Source organism: Prionailurus viverrinus, chromosome B2 (assembly GCF_022837055.1).
Source record: "Prionailurus viverrinus isolate Anna chromosome B2, UM_Priviv_1.0, whole genome shotgun sequence".
Lineage (NCBI taxonomy): Eukaryota > Metazoa > Chordata > Mammalia > Carnivora > Felidae > Prionailurus > Prionailurus viverrinus.
The window spans coordinates 2487141-2500901 of record NC_062565.1 but is presented as its reverse complement, the minus strand read 5'-3'; the positions used below and the strand labels follow the sequence as shown (position 1 = coordinate 2500901).

At 41.1% G+C, this 13761-nt stretch overlaps 1 protein-coding gene across 1 annotated transcript; it reads left to right on the top strand.

Annotated features, from left to right (window-relative positions):
- The first annotated feature begins 263 nt into the window (after nucleotides 1–263).
- On the top strand, nucleotides 264–1199 carry LOC125165817 (olfactory receptor 2W3-like). The gene has a single exon (XM_047859188.1). The coding sequence runs from the start codon at nucleotides 279–281 to the stop codon at nucleotides 1197–1199; it is 921 nt and encodes a 306-aa protein (XP_047715144.1). The 5' UTR covers nucleotides 264–278.
- Nucleotides 1200–13761: the final 12562 nt, after the last annotated feature.

Genomic DNA, 13761 nt, shown 5'->3' with positions numbered 1-13761 from the left:
TAATCTTTTCCTATATTTTATATATGTCTGTGTTTTCCAAAAATTCTACAATGATCTGTACTTTTTTTTTTTGATATCCAAAAAGAAATGGAAGAAGCCAATAAAAAGAGATATCCTTCCTAAAACATGCAGTCAGTGTCTGTACAGAATGTTGGAATTTACGTACTTATTTGCACTTGCTATGACCCATGTCTCCATCAGTTCCTTAGCCTACTTTACTAAGAGAGCAGCATGCACCTGTCTGCCTCCTTGCGGGCCTGTACTGATGGTCCGTGGTCATGACCAACCAGAGCTGCCAGGAACAGTTCGTCTTGTTGGGTTTCTCAGACAGACCCCAGCTAGAGCAGACCCTCTTCGTGTTTGTGCTCATCTTCTACCTTGTGACCTTGGTGGGCAACACCGTCATTATCTTGGTGTCCCGCCTGGACCCCTGCCTCCACACACCCATGTATTTCTTCCTAACCAACCTGTCCTTCCTGGATCTCTGCTTCACCACCAGTTCTGTCCCCCAGCTGCTCTTCAACTTGGGTGGTCCAGACAAGACCATCAGTTACACAGGTTGTGCCATCCAGCTCTTCATGTTCCTGGGGCTGGGTGGCACAGAATGTGTCCTCCTGGCAGTCATGGCTTACGACCGCTTCGCCGCCATCTGCAAGCCCCTCCACTACTCCATCATTATGCACCCTCGGCTCTGTTGGAAGCTGGTATCCGTGACCTGGGGGGTCGGACTCCTCAACTCCCTGGCTATGTCCCCAGTCACCATGAGGCTGCCACGATGCGGGAACTGTGAGGTTAAGCATTTCCTGTGTGAGATGCCGGCTCTGATAAAAATTGCCTGTGTGGACACTGTGGCTGTGGAGAGCACTGTTTTCATCTTATCGGTAATGATTGTCCTGGTGCCCCTGGCCCTCACCCTCGTGTCCTACAGCTGTATTGCCATGGCCGTGCTGCACATGAAGTCAGCCACAGGAAGAAGGAAGGCTTTCAACACGTGTGGCTCGCACCTCACCGTGGTCTCCTTGTTCTATGGGAATATTATCTATATGTACATGCAACCGGGAAATAATTCTTCTCAGGACCCAGGGAAATTCCTCACCCTCTTCTACAACTTGGTGACCCCCATGTTGAACCCTGTCATCTACACACTGAGAAATAAGGATGTAAAGGGTGCCTTGAGGAGACTTGTGTCCAGAAAGTAAGGTGACGGTGACTTTTCCTGTCTGCTTCTTTTACTTAGTTAACAGAAATAAATAATTCTTGTAGTGTAATTTTAAGATTCATTTAAGCATTCCAACCTACCCAATAGAAATGCGCAGGAATGGAGTTTGGGGATAAGTATTATAAAGCCCCAGTAAGATTCTGATGATAAACTAGGTTAGACATAAATTTTAATTTGCATAATATCTTATGTCTACCTTTGAAATCATCCTTCCTTCTCCTTTCCAAACTGGTCACATCTAATTAAAATCCAACAAAACTGTGAATCAATGCTTCAGTACTGTGGATTGGCTGACTGAAGTTATGCACACATAAAATCATCTGATGATTTTTTGCTTACTGGTATTTTGTATAATTGTCATTTTTATCACGGAATTGAGCTGACGGAGTGCCAAATACAATACTTTTGTCTTCTCACATCTTTAAATTTCACTGCCTGGAGAAGATAGAGCCATTAGCCTCGACACAGCCTATACCATTTAAATAATTTGAGCTGAACACTGTTTCACTCAGCTGTATTAAACTCACCTGGACACACTTCCAGTTAGGAGAGGGAGTCAGCGTGGAGGAGAAGTAGGGGGACCCGAAGTTCTCTCGTCCCTCAAACAGCTACGTTGAGGCCAGAAAGCTCGGAATTCCAGGCATCTTGGCTACAGAGTGACAGAGATGTTTCCAGGGACCCATGGGGACAGCCTGGTGGGCCTAGGGGCACGACTGCGAACTAGGGGAGATAAAACAGGCGGTGTAGGCACGGAGGGGAGGGACCTCTTCTGCAGAGAGACACGGGGAAGAGAAAGAGCGGGGTGGAAGTGTAGGACTGGGTCTGGACGGGAGAAAAACCACAGGTCTGGGGAACAGAGACTGGGGTGGCACCATTCTTCTCCCCATCACCACACGCCGGGGCTTCAGGGATGGGGCAGCAGGGCCACAGAGGAGGTGGGACCCCGTACACCAAACCCTGACCGCACCCCACCTGCTAACTGCAGATCCACAGGAGCGGCATTGATGACCACTGACCGATCCACTGACCGAACTTGATGGCCCCTCCCCCAGGTCAGCGCTGTCACCGGCTCCGTGGCGCCATCAGATATCTGTCCAGCACTTTTGCATTTTCTGATTTGATTCTTGATCAATTCTTATTATATATACATTATTATTTTCTTCCTTTTCTTGCTCTTATTTCTTCCTTTCTCAATTCTACCTGTTGGTTTGTTTAAGCAGACATTTTTAATCTGTTCTGTTTACACCTCTTCTGTATTACCTTCTTTATTTTCCTCTCTCCCTGGATTAAGCTATATAGTTTCCCTGATTCTCTGCCGGGTCAATTTTTTTTTCTTTTTTTACTTTTCTTTTTCCCCACCCCTGTCATTTCTCTCTTTGTATGGGATAAGGTTTCTTCCACCCCCCCCCCACCGCCCCCACCTTTTAAATTTTTTCCAGGGTTACTTTAATGAACAAATCACACTTGGTGGAAGGTTCAAAACGCCACTACAAGTAGGGACATAAAGCAACCAGAGTCACAACAACAGAGCACACAATACACTCCAAAAACACCTCCTGAAGGGCCAGGCCCTAGAAAGCATTATGACCCCTTTTTAATATAGCAGTACTCACAGGTGCAGGACACATAACAAACCATTAAAACAAGTAAAAGACAGAAAACTAGCCAATATGAAATGTAAGAATTCTCCTCAAAAGAAATTCCACGAAGAAATGACACCTAGAGAATTGCTAACAACAGATGTAAAACAATATATCTGATCAAGAATTTAGAATAGTAGCCATAAGATTAGTTGCTGGGCTTGAAAAAAACATAGGAGACAGCAGAGAATCTATTGCTGCAGACATCAAGGAACTAAGAAAGAGTTATGATGAATTAAGAAATCCTGTAAATGACATGTAAAATAAACTAGAGGCAGTGACAGCAAGGAAGGAGGAAGCAGAGGGGATACTAAGTGAAACAGAAGGTAAAGTTATGGAAAAAGATGAAGCCGAGAAAACCATCGATAAGAAATACGAGACCAGGAGGGGAGAATTAGACAACTAGGTGATTCAATGAATCGTGGTAATATTCCATGTCATCAGAGTTCCAGAGGAAGAGGAAGAGATTCAGAAAGGGGCAGAAGGTTTACCTGAACAAATTATAGCTGAGAACCTCCCTAATCTGGGAAGGAAGCAGACGTCCACATCCAGGAGGCACAGAGAACTCCCTTCAGATTCAACAAGAATAGGCCTTCTCCATGGCATATGATAGTGAAAATGGCAAAATACAAAGATAAAGAGAGACTTCTGAAAGCAGCTAGGGACAAACGGGCCTTAACCCACAAGGGCAGACACATAAGGGTAGTAGCAGACCTGTCCACTGAAACTTGGCAGGCCAGAAGGGAGTGTAAGGAAACATTCAATGTGCTGAATAGGAAAAACATGCAGCCAAGAATCCTTTATCCAGCAAGGGATTCTGTCACTCAGAATGGAAGGAGAGATAAAGGCTTTCCCAGGCAAACAAGAACTGAAGGAGTTCATGACCACTAAACAAACCCTGAAGGAGATCCTATAGGGGATTCTGTGAGTGGAACACTGCAAAGACCACAAAGGACTAGAGACATCACCAGAAGCCTGAAACCCACAGATAACACAATTACACTAAATCCATAGCTTTCAATAATAACTCTGAATGTACACAGACAAATGCTCCAATCAAAATGCATAGGATAGCAGAAAGGATAAAAAACGAGACCCATCTATATGTTGTCTACAAGAGGTCAATTTTAGACCTGAGGACAGCCTCAGCTTGGAAGTGAGGGGATGGAGAACCATCTATCATGCTACTGGAAGTCAAAAGAATGCTAGAGTAGCCATCCTTATATCAGACAAACTAGATTTTTAAATAGAGACTATAACAAGAGGTGAAGACAGGCATTATATCATAATTATGGGGTCTGTCTATCAAGAAGAGTTAAAAATTTTAAATGTTTATGCCCCCAACTTGAAACTCCCAAATATATATATCAGTTAATCATAAACATAGCAATCTTATTGGTAAGAATATGGTAATTGCAGGGGACTTTAATACTCCACTTACAACAATGGACAGATCATGTAGACAGAAAATCAATAAAGAAACAATGGCCTTGAATGATACACTGGACCAGATGGACTGGACAGATATATTCAGAACTCTTCATCCGAAGGCAGCAGAACACACATTCTTCTTGAGTGCACATGAAACATTCTCCTAGATAGGTCACATACTGGGTCACAAAACAGCCCTCAATGAATATAAAATAATTGAGATCATATCATAATCTCAATGCTAGGAAACTTGAAATCAACCACAAGAAAAAATGTGGAAAGACTCCAAATGTATGGAGGTTAAAGAACATCCTACTAAAGAATGAATGGGTCAACCGGGAATTAAATAAGAAATTTAAAAATATATAGAAGCAAATGAAAATGAAAACACGACCGTCCAAACCCTTTGGAATGCAGCAAAGGCAGTACTGGAGGAAAATACATTGCAATCCAGGCCTATTTCAGGAATCAAGAAAAATCCCAAATATAAAACCTAACTGTACACCTAAAGGAACTAGGAGCAGAAGAGCAAAGAAATCCCAAAGCATGCAGAAGAAGAGAAATAATAAAGATTAGAGCAGAAATAATAACAATATGGAATCCAAATAAAGCCACTAGAACAGATCAATGAGTCTAAGAGTTATTTTGGAATAAATAAACAAAATTGATAACCCCCTAGCTGGAGTTCTCCAACAGAAAAGAGAGAGAACCCGAAGGGATAAAATCATGATTGAAAGAGGAGAGATCACAACTAACACCACACAAATACAGACAATTATTAGAGAATACTATGAAAAAGTATATGCCAACAAATTGGACAACCTGGAAAAAATGGACAAATTCCTAGACACCAACACACTACCAAAACTCAAACGGGAAGAAATAGAAAATTTGAACAGACCCATAATCAGTAAGGAAATTGAATCAGTTATCAAAAATATCCCAAAAAATAAGAGTCCTGGGCCAGATGGCTTTCCTGGGGAATTCTACCAGACATTTAAAACAGAGTTAATAACTATCCTTCTCAGGTGGTTCCAAAATATAGAAATAGAAGGAAAGCTCTCAGACTGATTCTATGAAACCAGCATGACTTTGATTCCCAAACCAGACAGAGACCCCACTAAAAAGGAGAATTATAGGTCAATATGGCTGATGAACACGGATGCAAAAATTTTCAACAAGATGCTAGCAAATTGAGTTCAACAGTATATTAAAAGAATTATTCACCATGATCAAGTGGGATTCAATCCTGGGCTGCAGGACAGGTTCAATACTTGCCAGTCAATCGGTGTGATACATCAGATCAGTAGAAGAAAGAATAAGAACCATATGATCCTGACAATCGATGCAGAAAAACCACTTGATAAAATACAGCATCCTTTCTTAATTAAAACCCTCAAGGGGCGCCTGGGTGGCTCAGTCGGTTAAGCGTCCGACTTCAGCTCAGGTCACGATCTCACAGACCGTGAGTTCGAGCCCTGCGTCGGGCTCTGGGCTGATGGCTCAGAGTCTGGAGCCTGCTTCCGGTTCTGTGTCTCCCTCTCTCTCTGACCCTCACCGGTTCATGCTCTGTCTCTCTCTGTCTCAAAAATAAACGTAAAAAAAAAAAATTAAAAAAAATAAAAAATAAAAATAAAAACCCTCAAGAAAGTCGGGATAGAAGGAACATACCTAAACATCATAAAAGCCATATATGAAAAGCCCACAGCTAATATCATCCTCAATGGGGAAAAACTGAGAACTTTCCCCCTAAGATCAGGAACACGACAGGGATGTCCACTCTCATCACTGCTGTTTAACATAGTGTTGCAAGTCCTAGCCTCAGGAATCAGACAACAAAATGAAATAAAAGGCATCCAAATTAGCAAAGAAGATGTCAAGCTTTTACTTTTCACAGTGGACATGATACTCCTCATGGAAAACCTGCTAGAGCTGATCCATGAATTCAGCAAAGTTGCAGGATATAAAATCAATGTACAGAAATCAGTTGCATTTCTATACACCAATAGTGAGGCAGCAAAAAGAGAAATCAAGAAATCAGTCCCATTTACAACTGCATCAGGAACCATAAAATACCTAGGAATAAACTTAACCAAAGATGTAAAATAGTTGCATGCTGAAAACTATAGAAAACTTATGGAAGAATATGAAGGATACATGAAGGAATGGAACAACATCCATGCCCATGGATTGGAACAACAAATATTGTTAAAATGTCAACTCCACCCAAAGCAATCTACACATTTGATGCAATCCCAATCAAAATTGCACCGGCATTCTTCTCAGAACAGGAACAAACAATCCTAAAATTTGTACGGAAACACGAAAGACCCTGAATAGCCAAAGTTATGTTGAAAAAGAAAACCAAAGGGGGAGGCATCATGATTCCTGACTTTAGCCTCTACTACAAAGCTGTAGTCATCAAGGCAGTAGGGTACTGGCACAAAAAAAGACACGTAGACCAATGGAACAGAATAGAGAACCCAGAATTGGACTCACAAATCTATGGCCAACTAATTTTGATAGAGCATCCTATGGAAAAAAGACAGTCTCTTTAGCAAATGGTGCTGGGAGAACCCGACAGCAACACGCAGAAGAATGGACCTGGAACACTTTCTTATACCATACAAAAAATAAACTCAAAATGGATGAAAGTCCTAAGCATAAGATAGGAAGCCATCAAAATCCTAGAGAAGAAAACAGGCAACCTCTTTGACCTAAGCTGCAGCAATTTCTTGCTCAACTTGTCTCTAAAAGCAAGGGAATTAAAAGCAAAAATGAACTACTGGGACCTCATCAAGATAAAAAGCTTCTGCACGGCAAAGGAAACAATCAACAAAACTAAAAGACAAGCAATGGAATTGGAGAAGATATTAGGAAATGACATATCGGATTAACGGTTAGTATCCAAAACCTATAAAGAACTTAACACAATCAACACCTCAGAAACAAATAATCCAGTGAAGACATGGGCAAAACACATGAACAGACACTTTTCCAAAGAAGACACCCAGATGGCCAAGAGACACATAAAAAAATGTTCAACATCATTCATCATCAGGGAAATACAATTCAAAACCACACTAAGATATCACCTCATGCCAGTCAGAGTGGCTAAAATGAACAAATCAGGAGACTATAGAGGCTGGAGAGGTTGTGGAGAAATGGGAACCCTCTTGCACTATTCGTGGGAATGCAAGCTGGTGCAGCCACTCTGGAAGACAGTGTGGAGATTTCTCAAAAATTAAAAATAGATCTACCCTATGACCCAGCAATAGCACTGCTAGGAATTTACCCAAGGGATACAGGAGTGCAGATGCACAGGGGCACTTGTACCCGAATGTTTATAGCACCACTTTCAACAATACCAAAATTATGGAAAGAGCCTAAATGTCCATCAACTGATGAATGGATAAAAAAATTGTGGTTTATATACACAATGGAATACTACTTGGCCATGAGAAAAAATGAAATATGGCCTGTTCTGGCAACGTGGATGGAACTGAGAGTGTTATGCTAAGTGAAATAAGTCATACAGAGAAAGACAGACACCATATGTTTTCACTCCTATGTGGATCCTGAGAAACTTAACAGAAGACCATGGGGGAGGGGAAGGGAGAAAAAAGTTAAGAGAGGGAGAAGCAAACCATAAGAGACTCTTGAAAACTGAGAATAAACTGAGGGTTGATGGGGAGTGTGAGGGAGGGGAGGCTGGGTGATGGGCATTGAGGAGGGCACCTGTTGGGAGGAGCACTGGGTGTTGTATGGAAACCAGTTTGACAAGAAATTTCATATTAAAAAAAAGAACCATTATAGCAAAGTTTATATATGGGGGCTGTGAAATTTTTGCATAATAAAAACCACTTATTAAAAATAACACAGAAAAAGGACATGATCCTTGAGTAACGTCTTGAATTAGTAATGGAACATGGTGCATGGGAAAATAGGACAAGAGAGTACCTTTCAAATGAAGCAAAGTAATGGAAAAATAAATGCATAATAGAATGCTGGCCCCAAGCTGATACAGTGTATCCAGTGATTAATATATTGTGGGTTTGTTCCCACAACTTAGAGGGTCCATAGAACAAATACACCTTCATATGTTAAAGGTGTGCCTTTCATTTAATATTGCAGACAATGGTTGCCAAAAGTATTTTTAAGCAAGGAATGATGTGGTTGTGTTGCTTTGAGGAAAAATAATTCAGATAATGCTGTAGAAGCTTAGAGTTGGTTTGGTTACAAGATCTCTTAAGAGATAAATGGTTTGGCAAGGAGAAAAATATCTTACGGACACATTGATAACAAATGGAAAATGTGTTCTGGAGAGTGAATGTATTCTAAAAATATATCAGAGAAAATGAACAAGGCTTAGATTCCGTGTTAGGATGAAAACCCAGGGAAGAATCAAGAATAATTAAGGGGAGGGCACCTGGATGGCTCAGATGGTTAAGTGTCAGACTCTTTGTTTCAGATCAGGTCATGATCCCATGGTTCACAATCGAGCCCTGCATTGGGTTCCGTGCTGATGGAATGGAGCCTGCTTGGAATTCTCTCTCTCCCCCCCACTCTCTCTGCCCCTTCGTAGCTAATGCTTTATCTCTTTCTCTCAAATTAAATAAATTAATTTCAAAAATAGTTCAGGGGGTTCTCACTAAGGTTGCTGTCGGTTTGGTATTGAGATTCTGAAATTCTAACCTGTAGAATAGCAATTGTTTTCAGAAAATGAAACATCAGAAATTTTAGAGTTCACAAATAATCCATATGTATATAGCCAATATTCCATTTGCTTTAGGATGGAACTCAAGAGGGGGTATAAAATGTGGATGTGGATTGCAGATTTATCGACAGAGATTTCTAGATAGACGGTAGTTCAAGCCATAGAAATGACAAAATATCTCAGGAACAACGTAGAGAGAGAAGAGAAGCAAGGACAGAACGTTAGGAAAGCAAAACAGTGAAGTTTGTGCCCAGGGAGAAAGAACTGAGAATCAAGGTCCCAAGAAATAATAGGAAAAGAGAGAGAAGCCAATGGACAGCACAGTTTCATGAAGGATGGGACGTGCTTAACGCCATATTACACCAAGTAAGACAACGGTGAGCTCATCTGCTTTGTGCAATGGAAGAACAGTAAAGGTTTTACAGAAAACCGCTTCAACACAGTGGCAGGGGGAGAAGGAACAAAGAACATTTGAAAGTGATGACAGAAGGAGAAAAAGCGTGAATACTTTGTGTCCAGTCATAAAAAGATGAAATTAATGGAAGACAACAGCTAGAAGAAAATGGGGCAGAGAGACGGTCTTAAGTCCAATTTTATTTTTCTTATAGGATAGAGGAGCATATGTTTAGATGATGAACAAACAGATAGTGGGATATAAGAAGTTGAAGAACAAAGAGAGATAACAGGGTAAAAAGTTCTCATAAAGTTGGAAGGTAATAGAGTTGATTACACCATTGGAAAATAATTTTCTTCAGTGACTCAGTAACAAAGAAAGGATATGACTAACATGAGGGGGAAAGGCTCAGGAGTTTCCTCTTCTAAGTAGGAAAAGATGACAGTTCTGAAAACAAGGGGGGGACTCTAAAGACTGGCCCTGGGGATATAATGTACAGTATGGGAGCTACAGTAAATAACACTATCTTGTATACTTGGAAATTGCTAAGAGAAGAGATCTGAGTTGTCCTCACAAGAAAAAAGGGCCACTATGTGCAGGAACAGATGTTACCCAGACTTCTTGTGGTGATCATTCCACAATATATACCAGGATCGAATCATTACGTTGTATGCCTCAAACTAAAAGTACGTTGTATGAAAATTGTACCTCAACTTGTACCTTGTACCTCAACTTGTACCTCAAAATTGTACCTAACAAAAAGTAGTCTAACCAATAGTATTAAATAGTATTGGTAAATGGAAGTTAAGAAGAGACAGTCGTTTCACTCCTAGTCAATTTGGTGGGAAAAGATTGACTACCTGCTCATCTCCAGAGCCTCCCTTCCTCTTTGGCTGCCTCTGGGGAGCCAAACTCTGTATACTTCGACTGAGGCTAATGAGTTATATTGGGCAGGACCTTCCTGGGGCCACTAAAAATACACACATCCTCAGTCCCTAGAGCACGTACTTTGACTTTGGTGGCTTACCAAAAAGTATCCCCCAGATATAATATTAGCCCTTTCATACATGGGCAGATTCCATAGAGTTCACAGATTCCAAAGTGTGTTTAGCTGCAGACCCCACCGTCCACGCTCAACTACACCTCCTCGCATGTGCCAAAACACTCTGCATGAGTGGACAATCTTCCAGGTAAACCCTGGGGATGACAGAACCTATGCTAACAGTAATGATGGAGAGAAGCGTTACTACCTTGAACAAGCCTGAGCAGTGAGTAATTGTGTCTGCCCTTGCCTCTCAGATTCGCCATTTTCAAGGTTTGTCCTGTTGAAAGGTTGCCATATTGTAAATACACGAATCTGTCTTTATTCTAAGGGCTTTGTTCTATCTATTGGATCCTAGCTTTCACGGGGACAGCGGACATGTACTTTCATATGCAGGACCTTCACTCTCCCATCCATATGCCAATCTCTTCACTTCATACAACTGTAGTGGTTCTTCAAAGACCAGTGGCTGCTTCCAAAAGTTAGGTGGATATCTGTAATCTTTGTTATTCTTCCTTGGAAGGAGAGGCCATGCTCTTACTCTAACACTCATTCGAATGTTACTAAGAAGATGTGAGATTCTTTCCTTTGCTGCCGATTCCTTACACCCAGGAAGTTGTAGGTGCTGCCTGCAGAACTGGTGTCTGTGGGTGAGTTGCTCTTTCCTGACAGTAACTTCTAGATGGAGGAGCAGTGTGACCTCCAGGTTAGCTGATTACCACTTCACTGGAGAGTGAAAGACTAAGTATTTTCTCTTCCAGCTCAAACCAAATGCTTGGTGGCAGATCCCACAAGCATGGAATCTGTGTTTATGTTTCAGATCTGTGAGTGTAACAAACAGGTCTATAGGACAATTGCCTTCATTGGATATTCATGCCAGATGCGGGGAGTCAGTTTTCCCTTATACTGTAGGCTTCTGCTCTAGGAATAAGAGAATACGAGAACTTGAAATCAGATAGAACTCATACCTGCATCTTGTCTTAGCCTTGCATGCAGGTATTTATTTATAATAAGGAACTGTTATCATTTCACAGGCATCTGTGCATTCTACTATTGCTATTGGGTTGAATTGTGACCTTTGCAAACCTCCCCCACCAGAAAAGTGGTTGAAACCCTAAACCTCAGTTCAGATTAACATGGGACTTTATGTGAAAACAAGGTTCCTGCAAATATATTCAAGTTCAGATGAGGTTACACTCAATAAGGGCATGCTCTAACACAAAGTGACTGGTATTTCTATAAGAAGGACGGAGTAGACAGGTGAGGGAGAATTCCATCTGCCTACAGAGGTAATAGTTGAAGTCCTGCAGCCACAACTCAACGAAACCCCAGAACTGCCAGCAAAAGAGCCACCAGAGACTAGAAAGGTCCAAAGATGTACATTCTCCCCGACAGGTTTCAGAGGTCCCGCCAATATCTTCATGTGGGACTTGTGTCCTCCTGACATATGAGACAGTGCATTCCTGCTGTCCTGAGGACAGACCTGGTTAGTGGAGCTTGGTTATCAAGACTAGGAAAATAATACAGCATATGGAAATTCATGTGAAAATGTCTATGTCAACTTAATTCTTCCCTTCTAGGCACAATGCATTTTACACACTTCCTAGCAGAATATATGTTTTCTTGGTTCTGATCAGTTTCTCTGCATCACTGAGAAGAACAAAATTATTGAGAATCAAGTTCTTGGCTGAGTGATGAGCTGTTTTGTTGATCTCCCAGAAATAACAGCCTATTGTAAACCCTGTGGGAGCCTTCTTCTGGGCACCACGATGGCCTGCAGAAGCCCCTTCTCTCACCCTTACAGAACATGGGTAGAGGGAAGAAGCAGAGGTAAGCCCCAAAAACATGTGACAAATTCTACTGACTAGTGCCCTTTGTATGATTCTGGATATTTGGGACCAAGGCCTGGTCATGTGGAAGATATAGACGTTAAGAGCCATGCTGTTGCTACAGACAAGCAAGGACTGAGGAGGCTTCTTCAATATGGGACAATGGATCTATTGGAACATAAACCTCCCAGGGTTCGACAAAGAGCTAAGAATATCTCCTATTTCTTATTGAAAGCTAGAAACATCATGTCGTTTATTTGAAGGGGACAGTTGGGGTGGGAGAGTAGTCTTGAGAATCTCAAAGCTTATTAGTGGTAGGCTTATACTTATGATCCTGGTATTTTGTTTCTTACTTTATTGCATTTTTAAACTTATTTTCTCAAATTCATTATACCCTTCAGCAACACAGCAACAAGAGCCAAAGAAGCAGTGAAAGGATTTAGGAATAAAAGTATAAATGGACCAAGAATCCTAAAGGAAGCACAATAGAGAGGTGACCGAAGCTCCTCTTGGCTCGTCATTGATTTTGCTACTAGAAAAGTTACTTTTAAAAATATAGAGTTCTGCAAGGTTCCATACAACTTAGCTTTTGGGCAACAAATCCTAGAATTTGAATAATCAAGACTATCTACTTGTTGTTCAGGATTTCCTTTGCTTTGCTATTGTCTCTGAGTGTCTATAAACCCTAGACTCACATTCAATAGCCTGTTCAAGTTCATAATCTTCTTCCCTATTGTGATTCATTCAACAAAGACTGTTTGGGACTCTAGTACATGCCAGATTCTTTTCAATCTCTTCATGAGATATTACTCTTGTCCAGGTTGTATTTACTATTAAACTTGCTTCACATGGCATAGGGGGAAGGGAGGTTATTTCTAAGAGCAAGCCCAGTTATTTTGCTGGAAACAGAATGATTCACATGACGTTGGCATTTATAGGAAGTACAGACTGAGATGCTGTAAAAAGTATTTCTCCACTACACTAAAAAAGTTAGAAAGGGAGTTGTAATGTGAGACAAAAGAAAATGAAACATTGGATTGATGATTTCTTGACATTTTACTGAAATTGCTGTCAGTGATAATAAGTCAGGATTTGTCATCCTGCAAAGTGAACACAGGCATGATGAATTCTTCAGTCATTTCCAAGATGCTTCCCAATCAATAACCACGATTTTAGGCTCCATCCCCAGCGTTCATTAGTTTATGCATCAAAATGTATTGTTCCCCTTGTATAAAATTGGTAATGGTAAATTTCTCTATCTATGCACTTTCAGAAAACACATTTTTTCTCCCCACAAATTAGAAGTAGGGGAGCGCGATGCACGTATTTCAATTCTTGATGGCAAACAAACATAGAGGGAAGGGACAGTGCAAATTTGCACCTTACTCAGAATGACTAGATTAATTTTTTTGAGAAACTACAGTTACCTTCAGTGTTCATGCATTCACGAAAAGACAGTGTCCCTGCTGGTCAAAAGCCCAGGGTGGAG